Source organism: Octopus bimaculoides, chromosome 4, assembly GCF_046866305.1.
Source record: "Octopus bimaculoides isolate indiv1 chromosome 4, ASM4686630v1, whole genome shotgun sequence".
NCBI lineage: Eukaryota > Metazoa > Mollusca > Cephalopoda > Octopoda > Octopodidae > Octopus > Octopus bimaculoides.
In genome coordinates, this window is record NC_142931.1 from 88,800,499 (window position 1) to 88,820,829 (window position 20,331).

At 37.0% G+C, this 20,331-nt stretch overlaps 1 protein-coding gene and 1 pseudogene across 2 annotated transcripts in view; one reads left to right on the forward strand and one right to left on the reverse strand.

The window, feature by feature from the left end:
• The window catches only part of LOC106872339 (uncharacterized), a 90,315-nt gene that overhangs the window by 18,583 nt on the left and 51,401 nt on the right, over nt 1-20,331 (forward strand). For both annotated transcript variants that reach the window (XM_014919286.3, XM_052967220.2), the window contains one exon: nt 12,996-13,139. In XM_014919286.3, the coding sequence (XP_014774772.1) occupies nt 12,996-13,139 (144 nt within the window). The remainder of the gene's footprint in view (nt 1-12,995; nt 13,140-20,331) is intronic.
• Nucleotides 5,302-6,336, reverse strand: LOC149136129 (uncharacterized; annotated as a pseudogene).

The following is a 20,331-nucleotide window of genomic DNA, read 5'->3' on the forward strand; positions in this document are numbered from 1 at the left end:
AGCACTGACCACTTCCCAGCACACACACTAGCACTGACACGTCCCAGCACCTACACCATCATCCACACACCTACACATACACACAGGTACATGTCAATGTCACCAGCCCCCTTCCACACGCACATACACGCTCTCACATACACACACGCGCACCTTCGTTTTGGAATAACTGCTACTTTATTATCTCTCCTACTTCTTAGCTCTCCTCTGTGACCCCTCTGTCCGGCATTCGCCATGATAGATCGATAGCCACTAAACCCTTTTCTATTTTCTCTCCCTGTTAATTTCTGTATTCCTTTCAATCGAAGAGCGTAGGCTCGAAACGTAAAAGACTTCCTCACTTCCCGAGCATTAAACTAATACATCAGTTTGTTGTTTACACACCCGTCTTCGTCTTTTGTGTTGTTTTCTTTTTTTTGTAAATTCTCACCATATATATATATATATATATATATATATATATATATATATATATATATATAAGTCCGTTTTTGTGCTTTATGTCCCCGTTCACTTTTCTGACGTCCTGTACCCGGATATGCATCTATATATACATGTAGATGTAGGTATGTACATATATGTATGTATACATGCATATGCTCATATATCATTTATATTATTATATTATCGAACGCGACGCGTCCATTTGCAAGTAGGTTTCAACTTTATATTTCTGACGCGACTCTATCTTTCTGTTTATCTATCCATCTATCTATCTATCTATTTATTTATCTATCTATCTTTCTTCTTACCTATCGCCCCTTCCCGTTCTGCTTCCTTCTATTGTCCTTCCTTCTCCCCTTTACTGCTATACATATCTCTCTCTTACTCTACCTCCTTGTCTCTCGTCGCTCACTTCCTCCCTTTTCCTCCCTCTACCACTCCTCTTTGCTCGCATGTGACCTGTGGTCACTTCTTCCTTTCTCACTCCAGCCAGCATAAAGGAAAGACGAAACTACTTTTTCTCCGTTCAGCTTTGTCATATCATAGCGTTCAATATCTCATCGCGTTTGACCCTACGGCCTTTTAATGTTGTTTTCACTGTCTAATTTTTCCTGTCTTGGTTTGTGTTTGCTACCTTAGAAGCCTCTGTTTAGTGGCTTAATCCACTACTCAGGAAGAACTATTCTAAGAGTGCGTCCTGCCTTATCTTCGAAACGCCTAGTTTAGAATAGAGGCAGCAGATGAAGGAATAATTCCATAAGTGGCTTGTCTGTTTTCCTATGTGTTCGTTCTGTTGTCTGTAAACAAAGTCCGTTTTTTTTTTGTTTTTTATGTCCCCGTTCACTTTTCTGACGTCCTGTATCCGGATATGCATCTATATATACATGTAGATGTAGGTATGTACATATATGTATGTATACATGCATATGCTCATATATCATTTGTATTATATATATATATACATATATATATATATATATATATATATATATATATATATATATATATATATATATATATATATATATATATATATATATATTACGTGTCACTTCTCTCAGGTGTCATGGGGAAATTTCGAACCTGGGTTCTCATTCCTAAAGTATTTTTCGATGTTATTATTGTTGTTGTTGTTGTTGTTGTTGTTGTTGTTGTTGTTGTTGTTGTTGTTGTTGTTGTTGTTCAAGTCACTGCCTGGAATCGAACTCGGAATCTTGGGCTTAGTAGCACGCGCTCTTAACCACTACGCCATATACCAGGCATATGGCATAGTGGTTAAGAGCGCGGGCTACTAACCCCAAGATTCCGAGTTCGATTCCAGGCAGTGACCTGAATAAAAATAATAATAATAATAATAATAATAATAATAATAATAATAATAATAAAATATGAATAACAAATATGGTAAGAACTTTACTTCCCAACATCATCATCGATTCCGATGTACTTGCAGCTTTCATCATTAAAGATAGGAAAGATAGACATGCTGTTGATGTACATGCTCTCTACCTGGTCGACAATCTTTCAGTTGACTATCGTGGATGAGCATTTATCTTGCTCAAATTCCATTTCTATATCTCATGAAAATGTTGTGACTAGTTTTAGTTGTCTCTTGACGTTGGTCATATTAAATCTGAAGCTGTTGATGCTGTTTTTTCTTTGTTTTTTTGTTTTTTTTGGTGGGGGTGTTATTGTCATTGCAGTTTTTGTTGTATAACTCCAATCAGTCCTGCACTAACAGTCCTATGTTCAAAAGCATTCTAGCCGCGACGATTCCACGACGATAACAAAAACAATCTAGCCGCGACAATAACAACGTTATCCAACGTATCTTTTGTAGGATGTTATTTATGAAAGTCTAGACTGCTATTTCTGGCAGGTCGAGTGACTATATAGAGGTGGCAGGCAAATGTACGAGAGTCTACTAATGTGTATCATCATACCTTACAAGACATGACATATCTAAACATAATGTGGACTCCAAATACAAAGTCACTTGAAGCATGCAGCATTTCTTGTGATTTTATGTTCAGCTGTAGTAATTATTTTATAGTTCATAAACATCAAAGTAAATTACAAATTTCTCTTGAAGTTTTAATTAACAGTTATGAATTTTAAAACAAACAAGAGAAATCAAACGCATCTTAAACACAAATTAAACTTATCTAAAACATCTTAAATACATCTTGAACATATTTTAAACACATCTTAGGCACATAAAAAAACACTTTATCAAGCTCAGATTTACATTCATGATTACTTCTATATTTGTCTTGATAAGGATTTACTTAACCTTAAACACAAGTATGACAGCGTTAATTACATACTTAACCTTTTGCAATTAGAAGTATCCATTTACGGATAATCTGACTTATTGATTTCAAGAAGAGTAAGGAGGATAGGTACTTGTGTTTTGGTTACATAGGCGGTTTGATGGGAATTTACCACATAAATGTCGCAACAGACGTCATTTTTTTCAAATACACTTGCTCACATTCACATGCGCAGACACATGCATACACACACACACACACACACACACACACACACTTATGTACATCTATGCACATGTATAAACACACGCATACGCATACATACGCACATGCATACACACGCACGCACATACACACAAACACGCATACAAACGCACACGCATACACACGTGCACGTGCGTATGTGTGTGCATGCACGTGTGCGTGTGTGTGTGCGTGTGTGTGTGTGTGCGTGCGTGTGTGCGTGCCTTTGTGTGTGTGTGTGCAAATCGTCATTAGCAAGGAATTATGTAACTTTGTATATGTTAAACTGTCGGCATCTTTTGGGAAATGAGAACAATGATATAACGAAGGGGTTAGAGCAGATCAGTCAGCGCCTCTAAGTTGGCTCTCGACTCTTAAAAGAAAAAGAAATCATCTGATAGTCTTCCAGCCCGCTTCAATTTCAAGACATATGTATTTCTTCACATCTTGAAGATATTCTCCCTTCCTTCAGAGTTGCTAATAGTTTTTTTTCTTCTTGGTTTTTGTTTTCCTTTTCTGATCGCGACAAATATTTTAATAAATTAAGATTTTTTTGTGAAAACTTGTACTTTACAAATCGTCAACTTTGTAATCCAAATTCATGTCACTAGGCTCTTCGAGTTGTAGGTAGGTAGGTAGGTAGGTAGGTAGGTAGGTAGGTAGGTAGGTAGGTAGATAGATAGATAGATAAATAGATAGATAGATAAATAGATAGATAGATAGATAGATAGATAGATAGATAGATAGATAGATAGATAGATAGATAGATAGATAGATAAACAACAAGGATATCCAGAGGTAATGCAGTACGATCGTTTCACGAAACTCCATTTAATTGAACAATGCAACAATTACATCAATTTAAATGCAGAGCAATCCTCAGCTGCACAAAGACATAAAATTTAATTAAATTAAAACAGATGGACTCATTAGTATAATTTTACCTAAAATCTCCATGAAGTTAAAGAGATAGACAAAGAACATGCTGCCTTCACTTCAGCTTAGAAGCTACTAAGGTATCAGGAAGAAAGACTTGTTACAGATTTTGCTTGTCACTGTTTTATGGGGTCAGTTTTAATTTATAGACTAGTTTTATCAAATCCTTGTATAACTAAGGCCGAGAGAACAAGGGGCAGTGTCTGTTAGGGATAGGGCTGAGGGAGTCGACAGAAATCATAGTGGGTATAGTCACAAAAAAATCAAAATTTATTAGAAACAATATCATGAGATTTGGTAAAGGAAAACTTGAATCAAGATGCTAGCTAACAATTAAGGGGGCCGGCCACTAGCAGACCATTGATAATGAAACAGGGGAAATCTTATTATGTAGTACTATAGTTAAATATTTAAACAATATTGCTATATTGTATAAAGTTACAGTTTAGGGTTATTCAGAGGATTATTAAGAAGAATATTATAACAAAAGGATAAAAAGTTTTTTGAATACTTTTGAGTATATACCAAACTTTTACCACAATAGAGGTAGGAAAAGAAATTATCTAGAAATAGTTTAATATTTATACATATTTTATACTGAAATACTAACTTATCAGATGGTATCTGTGAATATTGATCAATTGGTATATACTGGTATTTAATAAAGGAGTACTGAGGTGAAAGAACATGCTAACTATATATTAAAAGAAATGGCTTGGGCTTTCCTTTTGAAACTGTAATTGACTACATATCGTCCAATCATTTAATTAAGAATGTCATATCCGATCCTTTTTGCATCATCCACATTAAGCTGGGAACCAACCGAGATTCCGCCGACTATGCTGCGGAGGGATGAGTCCGTTTCGAACGGAAGAACGTTTCTGCTTGAACCGTTCTATTTCACTCGGATGACAAAATTTCTTTCTACATTCTCAGTGAACATCACTAGGTTTCACCACAATACAAGATTCACGCTGAAGTCTTGCTTTTACTATGCCTTCACAACCTTTATCACCCAGTGTGACTGTTGCTCCATCTGTCAGTTTCTTGTTACAAAATACGCAGTATGCCATGATGACACTGAAAAGACGTTATGGAAAAACTTACATGTAGGTATGGATATTATTATCTATACTGATGTCATACATACAGCACAGACACCCCAACTTTAGAATCCAGTCAGTAAAGGACAGCAATTTGCTACAGTCACTATTGTACTATTGTCCCTTGTTTGCCGAGCTTGTGATATGTCCTTGTGCTGTTCACTTGCCTCGTATATGATGGATATTAGTTGTTGCATTGCCATGTTTACTTCTGCAAAGACTGGCCTTGAAAGACACCAGACCAATCTTTGGGTTTCCGTCATTCCCCTCCCTTTGGTGAAACCTCCACTCGTCTTCAGACTTCACATTAGTACCTGTTTGATCACTATATCTAAAGGCAACCCTGCCCATAAACGGTTACTCTTCCTGACTACCTGTAGTCCCTGGGTGAACTGTTGATAGATATTGCTGAATGTGTCTTCCAGTTTTGTCATCTTCAGCAGATAGAAGTGCAATGACTTCGTGTACAAGATATGGCCGGAGGCAGATAAGTACCGAAGCATGGCTTGCAACGTCTCCAGATGGAGGGACCAATTTCCAATACGTTCTGATGGCATGAATAACCTCATGGTGTCTATCATTTCGTATTGCAGCCACAGACGTGCTCGATTCCAACATGTCTTTGTGTGTCTCAGGTTTCTGATGTAGATCCTGCAGGTACAAAGATGATTCTACACCATTGAGCGTAATTTCACCAGAGAGGAGATCGTCATAGAGGTTCCTTATTGTCTCCAATTCTAGGGGCACGCTGTCATTAGATAAAAACAACTTAATCCCCAACTCAAGAGAAGTGTGTAAAGGACGGAATCTACCAGGTGCTGACCGTGAATTGCACGAGCAATTGCGTTTCCAGTGAGTATATGAGTAACAGTGTTCCCAGCAAAGATCACTTCCATGATTTCTTGAAGGCCTGCTCCTCTCATTAAGTGCTCAATGTTAGCCAGAAAGCTCATTAGTGTGTGAAATGCCCCAAAGCTTAAAATAATCGGATGTAGATCACTGAACTCTCCAGCACTTTCCACAATTGTTGCCTTGAACCACAAAGGCTAGTCAAAAGTGAGCACTGGTGTTGCTCCATAGCGTTTGGTATGCTCTGTAACGAAGTGTAAGGTTAACTTGACACGCATCATTTCACTCGGTTTCATATCAACCATAGGAAAGAATATGGTGGAAGACAGTTTTGGGAGGTCTCCGTTGTCTAACATTTGCATGTATCCCGACCATGCTGGTCTTGGTAACCGGACTGACAGGGACGTCTTCCACAGGAGATCTACCTTGGGGTTTTCCCTGTGTTTGGGTTCCTGGTAGAGCTTCATACTTGATATTAGCAAGTTCATTACCAAGTAATATGAATTTCTTAATACTGATGTGTCGTATTGCAGCGATCTCCTCTGCTGTCACAGACCCACGCTTAACCACTGAGGTCTCATCACATTTGGATGTTACAACTGCTATAATACCCATTCCGTGGAATGTCCCAGAGCCGTCAAGAGTCCTAGCGTCATGATCTACGTTGTCGGTCACATATTGAACTGTTTCACTGTCTGAAAAATGTTTCCGTTTGAACCATTCTATTTCACTCGGATGACAAAATTTCTTTCTACATTCTCAGGGAACATCACTCGGTTTCACCTCAATACTAGATTCACGTTGAAGACTTGCTTTTACTATGCCTTCACAACCTTTATCACCCAGTGTGACTGTTGCTCCATCTGTCAGTTTCTTGTTACAAAATACGCAGTATACCATGATGATACTGAAAAGAAAATGGTTGAATATTAATATAGGCCTAAAGACAGACGTTATGGGAAAACCTACATGTAGTTATGGATATTATTACCTTTACTGATGTCATACATGCAGCGCAGACATCCCAACTTTAGAATCCAATACTTGGACATGCCATATCATACACACTTCTTATACCAATCGTATAGCACATGCCGGTAAAAGGTTAAAATGGGGTGCGGCTACCCCAGGTAAGTATATAAGGCAACCCCAGATCTCTTGGCAGACATTTCAATGTGAAAGATATATCAGAAAAACATACGTTAGAACACCAAAAATGACTTGATAACTTCATAAGAAGTATTGCTGTGCATGTCTGTACCTTGGTCGTCTAATACTGAAATCCAAAAGTTTAATCCTGAAAAAATATCGTTTCACTCAAAAGATTTTGTGGAACTTGCAGTATATCATGAAGGGTACCCTACTGAACAAATCTCAACTGGTTTCGTTTCTGTTGCAATTAGTACTGGGTTCTGAAGAATATCAGCTAATTTGACTGGACTATTGCTTTAGATACCTGAGTAGTCTTGAGCAGAAATAGATACTCTTCTGGTTGCTGCAATCTGAACCGGGCATAACTACCAGGTTGGGACAGCTTGAAAATGAGCAGGCGACACCTGTTCAGTTTTAGGTGAGGAGCAACATAATATGAAACGCTCTCCTCAAGGACACAACGCATCCCACCGCCTGACCGATGAACCGATCATATGACTTCGTGATCGTAAAATTAACAACCTGATCACTAAGCTCTGCGCTTTCGCATACACGCACGCATACACACACTTACACGTACATGCATACACTCATACGCGCGCGCGCTCACATGCACATATACACACATACAGTGACGAAATGAGACTGGTTCGCACATATTTCAGTGAACATGTAAAATTCTTTTTGCTATGTTTTTACTCTGTGTGTGTGTGTGTGTGTGTGTGTGTGTGTGTGTGTGTGTGTGTGTGTGTGTGTGTGTGTGTGTGTGTGTGTGTGTGTGTGTGTGTGTGTTAATGAGAACTGGACGCTAAAGAAAGTCTGAGAAATGTTATGATGTCAAGCATGCTACAAAGTCAGATGACCCTGACTCCCCGTCCCCATGCGAACACTGCATTTGGCTCTTTAATGTTTTGAAATAAAGGTTAATCAGAGTTTTCTGCCTAAAATGTTCTCTTTTCAAAATATCATAGAAAGATTGCTAAAGTTTATTTGTAGTGACTAGAATAAGAATTGTACATGTGTTAATGTGTGTACACGTATGTATTAATAGATAGATGCATGTATGTGTGTGTGTCTGTGTGTGTGTGTGTAATGTGGTACAGTTATAATTGTGTGTTTGTGCATACGTTCCCCTCCCACCTTTAGCTGATTGCCGCTTGCCTCACTTATCTTTTACTTGTTTCAGTCATTAGACTGCGGCCATGCTGGGGCTCCGCCTTGAAGAATTTTCAGTCGAATGAATCTGCACTTTTTTTCTGGGACTTCTCAATAACGGTTTCAAACTTTAGGGTGACGAGCTGGTAAAATCGTTAGCAAGCTGGACGAAATGCTTAGCAGCATTTTGCCCGTCTTTACGTTCTAAGTTCAAATTCCGCTGAGGTCGACTTTGTCTTTCGTCTTTTCGGGGTCGATGAAATAAATAGCATTTGAGCACTGCGGTTGGTGTAATCACTTGCTCTCTTCCCCAAACTTGCTGGCCTTGTGCCAAAATTTGAAACCAATGATGGTTTCAAATTTTGACGCAAGACCAGTATTTTTATGGAAGAGGGTGCGATTCGATTACATCGACCTCAGTATTCAACAGGTACTTATTTTATCTACTCCGAAAGGATAAACTGCAAAGTTGACCTCGGCGGAATTTGAATTCCGGACGCAAAGAGCCGAGAGAAATGCCGCTGATCATTTTATCCGACTTGTTAACGATTTAACAAGCTCACCACCTTATATTGCTTTGCCTTTCAGAGTCGATGAAATAAGTACCAGTTGAGCATGGAGGTGAATGTAATCAACACATCCCACTCTCCGAAATTGCTGGCCTTGTGCCAAAGTTTGAACCAATAATACAGGTAGTAAAAAGCAGTGAACTTGCAGAACCGTTCGCACACCGAGCAAAATGCTTATCGGCATCTCAACCGTCTTTAGGCTCTGAGTTCAAATTCCGCTGAGGTTGACCTTACCTTTCATCCTTTCGGGGTCGATAAAATAAGTACCAATTGAGCCCTAAGGTCGATGTGATCAACTTATCTCCTCCTCCGAAATTGCTGGCTTTAGGTAAAAAGTTGCCGAATCAATAAAAAGAGTTCGGGAAATTTCTCTTCCAGAACAAACGAAGGAACATTCTGAAACGAAATTGGTTGTAAGAGTAAATTATTTATACAACTTTTGGCGAAATTAAAGAAAAAGAAAGATATTGAACGTAGGTAAGACTTGTGATACTGTCAGTAGAAAAAGAGCTTTTGTCACAGATGAAGCATAAAGTAAAACTCCAAATATCAATTAAGGAAACTCTCATTGCAGACCATATTAACAAATCAATAAGAAATGGAATTTTTTTTTTAAATATTTTAAATGGATCAAAAATGTAAGTTATTATTGACTTCATTAATAACCAGGAAAACTGTTCATTTGAAAAAATAAAATTAAATTAGATAAGTTTTCAACAATAATGTTTCTGAATTTGATAGAATTAGAAGCAATAACGTCAGATAGTATTTATAGTGTGTTACCACGAACCTTGGAGATTAACTCTGAATATTTACAGAAGAATTTGATCGCATAGCTTGATTCATCGATTAAAACTTGTTTTAGATGATGCTATAAATAAAGGTAATGAAAATAGATTATTTCAAGAATAGTTTCGACGAGGTTTCTGCTATTTTGTCATCTGTCATAAACTGCAACGTTACAACTATTAAATGATGTTCAGTTATTTTCCTTCAGTCTCAACTCTAAGCATTATTATTCCGTGTAATGGTATATTATTCTTTTATTGTTTTAAAATTTCGTTGTGTCTGTATAAATATGTTTGTATGCGTATGTATATGTATTTATACATGTATGTGTGTGCGTGTGTGTGTCCACGCGTATGTATACGTATATATATATATGTATATGTATGTATATATATATATATATATATATATATATATATATATATATATATATATATATATATATATATATATATATATACACGCACGTGTGTGTGTGTGTGTGTTTTTAATCTTCTGGTTACAGTATCCCCTATAGTGTATATAAATGTGTGTATGCGCGTGTGTGTGTTTCAGGGACAGACAGACAGACAGAGACAGAGATACAGATAAACAGAGAGACACACAGAGAGAAAGGGAGAGAGAGCGGGGCAGTATCCATGCGTTGCGTCGTTGAATGAGTGTATCACGATGAAACGACTCAAAGAAGCCAATGTTTTGAGCATCGTCTGATTCCCTTTTCGAGAGTGCATCGGACGCTGCGCGAAATGTTGCCTGAGATACGGTGCTGTGCTGGTACTATATTCGTATTTCTGATCTGACCGTTTCCATTTATACTTTCCTTTCACGAAGAAAACTCTTCTTGGGACTACCAGCAAAGTTTGTAACGTAGATCATCGTAAGCTTCCAACAAATCCAAGAAACCAAGGCATATAAAACAATTTAAATTATTTTTAAAAAATTAGATTTAAACTTTTAGAGACGTTGATTTTTATGTTCCTAATAATGCCTTATTATTAGATTTAAATACCGTTTGTCGCTATATTCTCAGTTCAAATTCCGCCGAGATTGACTTTGCCTTTCATCTTTGGTGGGGTCAATGAAATAAGTATCAGTCAAGCACTGGATTCGAGCACTAAATTTCACGCCTTGTACCTTTAGTAGAAAGGATTATTAAATTCTAATATAGGGCGGCGAGATGGCAGAATCGTTAGCACGCCGGGCGAAGTACTATCGGAATTTCGTACGTCTTTCCGTTCTGATTTCAAATTTCACCGGGGTCGACTTTACCTATCATCCTCTCGGGTCAATAAAATAAGTAGCATTTGAACACTGGAATAGATTTACCTGCTCCTCGAAATTTTTGGCCTTGTGCCAAAATTTAAAATTATTTTAAAAATTGAATTTAAGGTGGTGAGCTGGCAGAATCGTTAGCACGCCAGACAAAATGCTTTGCGACATTTCTTCCGGTTTTACGCTCTGAGTTCAAATCAAATTCCGCTGAGGTCGATAAAATAAGTACCAGTTGAGCACGGGATAGCGGTGTAATCGACTATCCCCGACCCCGAAAACTTCAGGTCTTGTGCCTATAGTAGAAAGGATTATTAAATGTGAATTTAGTTATAATTTCGATGACATACGACATTGGCATACCAGTTTCATTAATAAACACTTTTATCATTGAATATTTTTGTTTCTTAAGGCGGCGAGCTGGGAGAATCGTTAGCACGCCGGGCGAAATGCTTAGCGGTATTTCGTCTGCGTTTATGTTCGATTTTGCCTTCCATCCTTTCGGGGTCAATAAATTAAGTACCAGTTGCGTACTAGGATCGATCTAATCGACTGGCCTCCTCCCCAAAAAAATTTCGGGCCTTGTGCCTAAAGTAGAAAAGAATATTTTTGTTTTTTAAATAATTTCATTATTACTGAATACTGAAAGGTAGTGAGCTGGTAGACTCGTTAGCACGCCAGACAAAATGCTTCGTTACACTTATTCGACCTCTGCGTTCTCAGTTCAAATTCCAGCGAGGTTGACATTGTCTTTAGTCCTTTCAGGAATAGATAACATAAGAACTTGTTGAGCACCGGGGTCGATGTAATCGGCTTACTCGCGTGCAGGTATAGCTGAGTGGTAAGAAGTTTACTTCACAACCACATGGTTCCGGGTTCAGTTTCACTGCGTGGCACCTTGAACAAGTGTCTTCTGCAATAGCCTCAGATTGTGAGTGGATTTCGTAGACGGAAGCCGAAAGAAACCCGTCGCATATATATGTATTTATCTGCAGATGTATATGCCTTTGGGCTTGTATTTGTCCCCCACCACTTAGTGGTTCGGCAAGGAAGACTGATAGAACAAGTACCAGACTTAAAATAAAAATTAAGTACAAGGCGGTGAGTGGAACAATATGCTTTGCGATGTTTCTTCTGGCTTTACGTTCTGATTTCAAATTTTGCTGAGGTCGAATTTTGCCTTTCTTCCCTTCGGGGTAATTAAAATAAAGTACCAGTCAACTACCTGAGTAGATGTAATTGATTAGCTCCCTCCACCAAATTTTCAGGACTTATGCCTATCGTAGAAAGAATTATTATCGTCGTCATCATGATTATGATGATCATCATTACATTGGGTTGCAGCGTTAATGTGGCAGTGCATTTATGACAGATTTGGAGTCCATATTTAACACTATGATTTCATGCAAAATTGTCGGAACGGTATCAAACGTTGGCTCGAAACGTCTTCATTGTCATTCAAACTGCTTCAAATAGCAGTTAAATCTTCCTAAAAGTAAAACCCATCATCTTAAACCAAGAAGAGCAAATAGGACAGCAACGATGTCCCAGATATAGACAAGATATATACACAATAGACAAGATGATCAGGACTGAAATAGCTGTGGTTGTGTATTTGGTTCGTTCAGGACTGACTTGGAGCTAAACAACGGCAGCAACAACTTGCCAAAAGTCAGCTCAGTATAAACTGCAAAATTTGAAAAATGTACTTGAAATGTAGCTTTACATTTTATTTTTATTTTTTCCTTCTATTTAACAATTTTTGCTTAAAGCCATTAATTATGTGAAGTCACTCGTGTGTGTGGAAATGTGTCCTGTTGTAAGTGCACAAACTGGAACTATACAAAGGAGTTAAAAAGAAAGAAAGAAAGAAAGAAAGAAAGAAAGAAAGAAAGAAAGAAAGAAAGAATGAATGAATGAATGAATGAATGAATGATAGGCGCGTAAGCAAGCTAAGAAACGTATGGAATTATTTGAGAAAGGCTAAAAAAATCATTGGTTAAGTTTTCCAGACGGAACAAAAATGGATATAGATGAAGATTATATAATATAGGAAAATGAATTTTATTATATATATTTTATTATAATATTTTATTATATTTATTATTATATCTTATAATTTTATAAGATACAGAAAAATGATCCATACTTTGAAAAGAGAATAATTTACGAAGTTTCTTTCACTTTTTCACCAAATTATTTTATTTTTGTAGGTATCCGAGTTCTTCCAGCGATGACTAATCTTCTAAGTATATCAGCAGTAATTGTTGCTGGTATTTGTATATATTATATGGTGAAGGAACCAACACTTCCAGCTTTAGTAGAGAAAGCAGATCCTGTTTATGATTATATCATAAGTAAGTAGTTCTCTTACTATCAATATTAGCATGATATGCATTATTTAAAATGTAAATAAGGAGATTGGTGTTAATTTCATTCTTTCAATTCAACGTAAAAGATGTCATAATTAGCAGTTTTCTCAAAAGATCACTTTTGTCTTTTATTTTTTACTTGTTTCAGTCAGTGGACTACGGCGATTCTGGAGTACCACCTTGAAGGGTTTAGTCAAACAAATCTACCCTAGACGTTCTTTTTTTAAAGCCTGGTATTTATTCTATTGGTCTCTTTTTCTGTACCACTTAGATACAGAAAACGAGCTATTATTGGTTGTCAAGCGGTAGTGGGAAACAAATACACACACGCACACACACACACACACACACACACACACACACACACACACACACACATAATACAACGGGTTTCTTTCAGTTTCCATTTACTAAATCCACTCATAAGACCATAGTAGAAGACACTTGCCCAAGGTGCCAGGTTGTAAGACTGAACCCAGAACCATATGGTTGAAAACAAACTTCTTACCACACGGCCACGCTTGAGTCTACCTCTATGTATTCTGGGCGAATATCCTTCAATATACTTAACAATACATATCCAATTCATACCTCTTACACCAGAATGTATCTTTATTCCATGCTCAACGCTGGGTCTGCTTGCATTCAACTTCACTTTCCCTCAATATAGAGTACTACATAACTATTCTTTCCCTCTTCTCACCTTGATGTACCACTTAACCACTCTTTCTGATCATGGATTTACCTAAAAAAGACTTCATCCTACTAGATTTAATTGGGCTCTCCTACCCTCCTGGACATAAGGAACCACAACAAATATCATTGATGAGGAGCATTCTTTCCTCTGTCTAACCTATATTTCTCCGATGACGGTATACCCGACTTATAGACTCTTCGCTCGATACGACACTTCAATAGAATCCTAGAAACAGCTGTCAGAGACTACCTTTACCTGTTTTGTACTATTCATACCATTCGTTATGTAACTAAATGTTTAGACTGAATTAAAGGAAATCAAATGCCCTAGTCCTGCCTTGACTAATTGTCTGACTTTCCTCACTACTTTATATTATACCTACTGACTCAAAGGGAAGCCATCATTAGCCGTTTTTGAACAAGTCGTCCACACAATCACAACTTCAACTACTGTTCTAACTGGAATTTTAATTGTACACCTATTTAGACACTCAGAACGCATACCTATTAGTTTGAATCACCTTCTCTTAAATAATTCATATCTTCAATATGTATTCTATTAATAGATTTCTTATAAATTTCTGAGTAACGTAAGGTTAATCTTGTGGTTCAATTCTAAGGATAAACAATACCCCATACTCTACATAATTATTACTAATATATTTACTAATATATTTAATTATATATATAATTATATATAATAGCATATATAATTATAATATGATAATAATAATAATAATAATAATAATAATAATAATAATAATAATAATAATAATAATAATAATAATAGTAATAATAATAATAATAATAATAATAATAATAATAATAATAATAGTAATAATATACATATGTGTGTGTGTGTGTGTGTGTGTGTGTGTGTGTGTGTGTGTGTGTGTGTGTGTGTGTGTGTGTGTGTGTGTGTGTGTATACCGAATTAAAAGCAGCGCTAGTGTTGTAAACATTATCGACCGCACATGCTTTCTTTGTTCGCCGGTTCACTTGCAATATGGCGCTTGGAGGCAACTTGTCTCGTCTGTCTATGACTTTCAGGTGTTGTAACACTTCGCGTTATGAAGCAGCCGTACCCCAAGCACTATACGGAGTGAACCGGCGAATATATCTATTTCTATCTATCTATCTATCTATCTATCTATCTATCTATCTATCTATTTATCAACCAGTTGATTCATATTTGCTATACTTCTTTCTAACTGGCGTGAGTTAATTTATATACTGCTATTTTATTGGCATTTTTTACTTCGTCTCAGGTGAAGCGGCATTTTTATATAATTTACTTTTGTCAATTTATACAATTAGCTATAAAAAAAGAACTAGTTAAAACTTTTTGAAAAAAATTCAGTTTTTTATTTTCTTTTTATACTTTTCGAATTGTGTCGCGGTGTTTTTTTTGTCTTTTTTTTTGTGTAAGATAGGAGAACCAGCAGAAAAATAGCTGACGCACGAGTGATAATATTCTTAATTAACTGAAACCGGAAAAGTGCAGAAGAAATGGTGGGAGATTTTTAAAATATTACAACTGAAGTTGGAAATTATATAAGAAAAATGTGCTGTTGAAAATACGTTGCTTCATTCAAGAGTAAAAGTGTATCCCCTCTTTAGATTCTAATATCCTCTATAAAGAAAATTCTATGTGGAACAGATATTGTTACATTTCAGGATGGTAAAAATAAATACTATCCCGAAATATAACAACATCTATACTGAACTTTCTATATTTACTCCCTATAAAATCCAATATGTTGGAAGGGAGTCGAAGTACTCGTATGAAGGAGATGCAAACTTATCTTTAAACTTTTAAAACACTCAGCTATCTTCCTTTTATGTTTTTCCAACTACAGCTGAGTTGACATTTAAGTATCAAAAGAGGAAACCTGACTACCGTGGACCGTATCTTGACTAACAATCAAGCAGGCATTAATCCTGTCAGTTCAGAAATAGAGATCGATAGTGAGGCGGTTTTAGCGAGGTCTATCTTCCTCACTATGCAAAAACGACAATTTATTGTCAGTAGAGCAAAGGATATGAGTCTAAGCTTGTGAAACTCTGGAAACCCAACAATCCTGTGGCTCTATAAAATTTGAACAACAAATCCTTTCCTTAAAGGGCAAAAAATTGTATTTACCTTTTTCAGACTCAGCATAAATCCATTGGGAAAGATCCCAATTCGGCATGTATATGAGAGGGTCCTGTGAGAGAGAAAAGAAAACAGCTCTTCAAATATCTTGCCGTTACCAAACATGCTGCCCAAAAGCAGCCTAGTCCTCCATTTAATACTTCCCTTACTTTTTTCGATCCGAAACTATCCGAAAGGCATATTAATTAAATTCTAACGTCAGCTTCAATATAATTAAGTTTCCATTTTTACTCCTATACTCTTTCAGGTTCAATTAACTAAGAACATCATCGTTTCTGCGCTCGCATTTTTTCAGATAGCACACACATATACATGTAATATATATATATATATATATATATATATATATATATATATATATATATATATATATATAGCAATTAGAAAATGGAGGAGAATATGCGGTACCCATCGACTTGCAGACAGTGTATTCCATTGAATTAATAAATTTTTTTTGTACAAGTAAATTAATTAATTCAACGGAATACACTGTCTGCAAGTCGATGGGTACCGCATATTCTCCTCCATTTTCTAATTGCTATATAAATTTAGGGTAAAATAACCCCCCTTTCACCCGAACCCACTTATTACACTTGGTATAACACTAGTGTAACAATAATTGGGTACCCTCCCAGCAGTATATTGGATAGATGCTATCCCTTAGTGGGTTGAATCCTCAACCCCTAACTCTCTTGCATTATATATATATATATATATATATATATATATATATATATATATATATATATATATATTTGTGTGTTTGTGTGTGTGTGTGTTTGTGTGTGTGTGTGTGTGTGTATGTGTGTGTGTGTGTGTGTGTGTGTGTGTGTATAAACAATTGCAGCGTGGAAGGTGTTTATAAGCCATTTAAGAAACACACAAAAACCGTTAGATTCACTTCAACATATATCTCAGATCAGGTCACTTGCTATGCAAGTACATCTCCGTAATATATATATATTATATATACACATTAGCATACACTTATATACTTATAAGCATATACATATATAACCAATCATTAGGATTTTTCATCAGTAAATGTTTGCTGTGTTTTTCATCATTTCATCGGTTAACAATTCTAAAACTGATGTTTATGCGTTCGAGCAGTTGCTAACACATGCACACACTCACACACAAACACGCACACACACACACACACACACACACACAAAGAAAGAACGAAAGAAAGAAAGAAAGAAAGAAAGAAAGAAAGAAAGAAAGAAAGAAAGAAAGGAAAAAAGAATATTGATTTAGAAAGAGATGGACAGACAGACAGAAACAGGGTGACAGAGACAGATTGAGCATTGCGTGTTTTTGTCACATAAAATAATAGATATTCTCTTTTTACGTTAATCAGTCTTGTATATGTATATAATTTATATGTGGAAATTGTGAATACATTAACGACTTTATGTTCATTGTTGGTTGAAATTGCTCCACTAGCACCATGACAAGGGAAACAGGCCATATAACGGGCGTATATTGAATGTACAAATAAATAGAGTTTCTGCATTTCGGTTCCCTGATATGTACAGTGGTTCACATGAAACCTCCTAGGTCCGAGAGAGTTATTTATGTGAATACTTATATTTATCTATATTTATTAAAATAGCTTCCATTATCTCAAATACAGGTCTGTGTGTTGAGCAATCTACGTGTCTTTCTATAATATATATATATATATATATATATATATATATATATATATATATATATATATATATATATATATATATATATATATATATAAATATATATACATATATATATATATATATATATATATATATATATATATATATATATATATATATATATATATACATATATATATATATATATATATATATATATATATATATATATATACATATATATATATATATATATATATATATATATAAATATATATACATACATACATATATAGAAATATATATATATATATATATATATATATATATATATATATATATATATATATCCGACTCCTACTTCTTTGTACGTCTCTTCACCTCTCTTCATACTTCTCTCCACTCCCACTTCTCTTCACCCCTACTCTTTCTCTCCTCTCTCTTACTCTCTCTCACTCTCTTCTCTCGTACTCCCCCCTCTCTCACTCTTACTCTCTACACTCTTACTCTCCTACTCTCTACACTCTTACTCTCTTACTCTCTCACCCTTACTCTCTCACTCTCTTCCCCTCTCTCTCACTCTCTTTCTCTTCCTTTCTTTCTCCCCCCATACCCCTCTTCCCTCTCTCTCACTCTCTTTCTCTTCCTCTCTTTCTCTTCCTCTCTTTCTCTTCCTCTCTTTCTCTTCCTCTCTTTCTCCCCCCATACCCACCTTCCCCTCTTTCTCCCCCCATACCCACCTTCCCCCTCTCTCCATCCCCCTTCCCTCTCTTATACCCACCCTCTCTCCTCTCTTCCTCTCCCCTCCCATACCCATCTTCCCCTCTCTTACATCCACCTTCCCCTTCTCCCTCCTCGTCAACACCCCCTCATAAGCTCATCCCACCACACCCCAACATACTCCTACTCTACCTTCCCACTCCACCCCATCCAATTCCTTACACCCACCACCCACCCCTACCCACATACCCCACCCTACCCACAGACCCCTACCTCTACCCCACACTCCACCCATGCCTTCCCCACCTCCCAACACCCTCACATCACACCACACCAATACCCTCGCATCACACCACGCACACCACACCAATACCCTCGCATCACACCACGCACACACTACAACTGACCAACTACTTTCTCCCTTTCTCCCTTCCCCCATTTTCAAACTACATACGTCAAGAGCACCAGCAGTCTACCTCCCACACACAGCCCCTCGTTCCCGATCACCGTTTGTTATCTCCCCCTTTCTTAGCTCTCCTGAAATAAGAATTTCTAACTTCCGGTCAGCCATTGTTATGATCGGCCATTATTATGATTGACCGTTGACTGAACACTATTCAATTTTTTTTCTCCGTGTTTTTCTCCTTGTCTCCGTATTCTTTCTGTTGAAGAGCGTAGCTCGAAACGTCAAAGACTTTCCGTATTCCCGAGCGTCATACTAATATATACTTTTGTTATTTACACCACCTGTCCTCGTCTGTTATTTTTTGTATATTCTCCCACATATAATACACGCTCACGTGGTCGCACCAGCTAATCATGTCTCCTCTCATCACACACTACCAACTTTTGGATTCTACCTTCTTTCCTTCTGGATATGGACTGTTTGATTCTGAACTTTATACCCTCCGGCTGCACCTCTCCTACCCACGGATTACACTGGACCCATCTTCTGATTGGAAATCGCTTCAATATACCACGACGTCTAAAAAACTTTTGAACTTTTCCACTTTTGTAAACCTCCTTTATCATCCTTTTTTACCTTACTTTCCTTCACCTACCGTCTCTTCGTACTCTGGATGTTCCTAATCTGTCTTCTCTAATCTGCACCTATTACTTTGTATTCTTCTCCCTCCCTTTCTTTTCTCCTCTCGTTTCTTCTCTCCCTGTCACCCCATTTCTCCCTATTGTCCCATCTTCCTTTTTGCTTTGTTTTTTTCTCCCACCTCGCATATATTTTCTTCTCACAACCCCTTTTTCGTTTTTTCTCCTCATGCCTTTATTTTTTTCCCCCACACCTGTTAAAAAAGTTTTTTTCCAGTTTTTTTTCCCCTTTTTTTCTTTTTTTTCCTTTTTTCCACGTCCAATTTTCTCATCACGCTTGTTTTTTTTCCACCACACCTTTTGTAATTCTCCTTCCCACGTCTAATTTTCTTTTCTCTCTCGTTCCATCATGCCTGACTACAAATCTTTCCAACTCACTCTCCACAACCGCCTAAAACTATACCTCCGCACACTTCCCTCTCTATACTTTCAACCTACTATACGACTCTCCTTACTCATATTCAAGAAGACTCGTTTCTCTAGTCATATTACGTTTCTCAGTCGCTGCTTACATCACCGCCTCATCCCTAAGGGTTTCCGCCTCCATTTCCACCCCACTCTCCACTCTTCTACCACCATTCTACCCATACTCCGCACCACATCCTACCGCCTTATGCGGGCCACCATTCGCTCCAATCTCTCTAAAATCCACACTATCGACCGCCTTCTTCCTCCAGCCTTTTCCATATTTTTCTCCTCTCTGTCACCCTCCCATGCTCACAATACATTGCGCTTTATCATTCAACTTAATCATCTCTTTCATGCATTTCTTACCGACACTAAGCTCCGCAAACTTCACTCACTCCTCCATTCCTCTACACCCGATGCCACTACCCCAACCCCTCCACCACCCTTCTCCCTC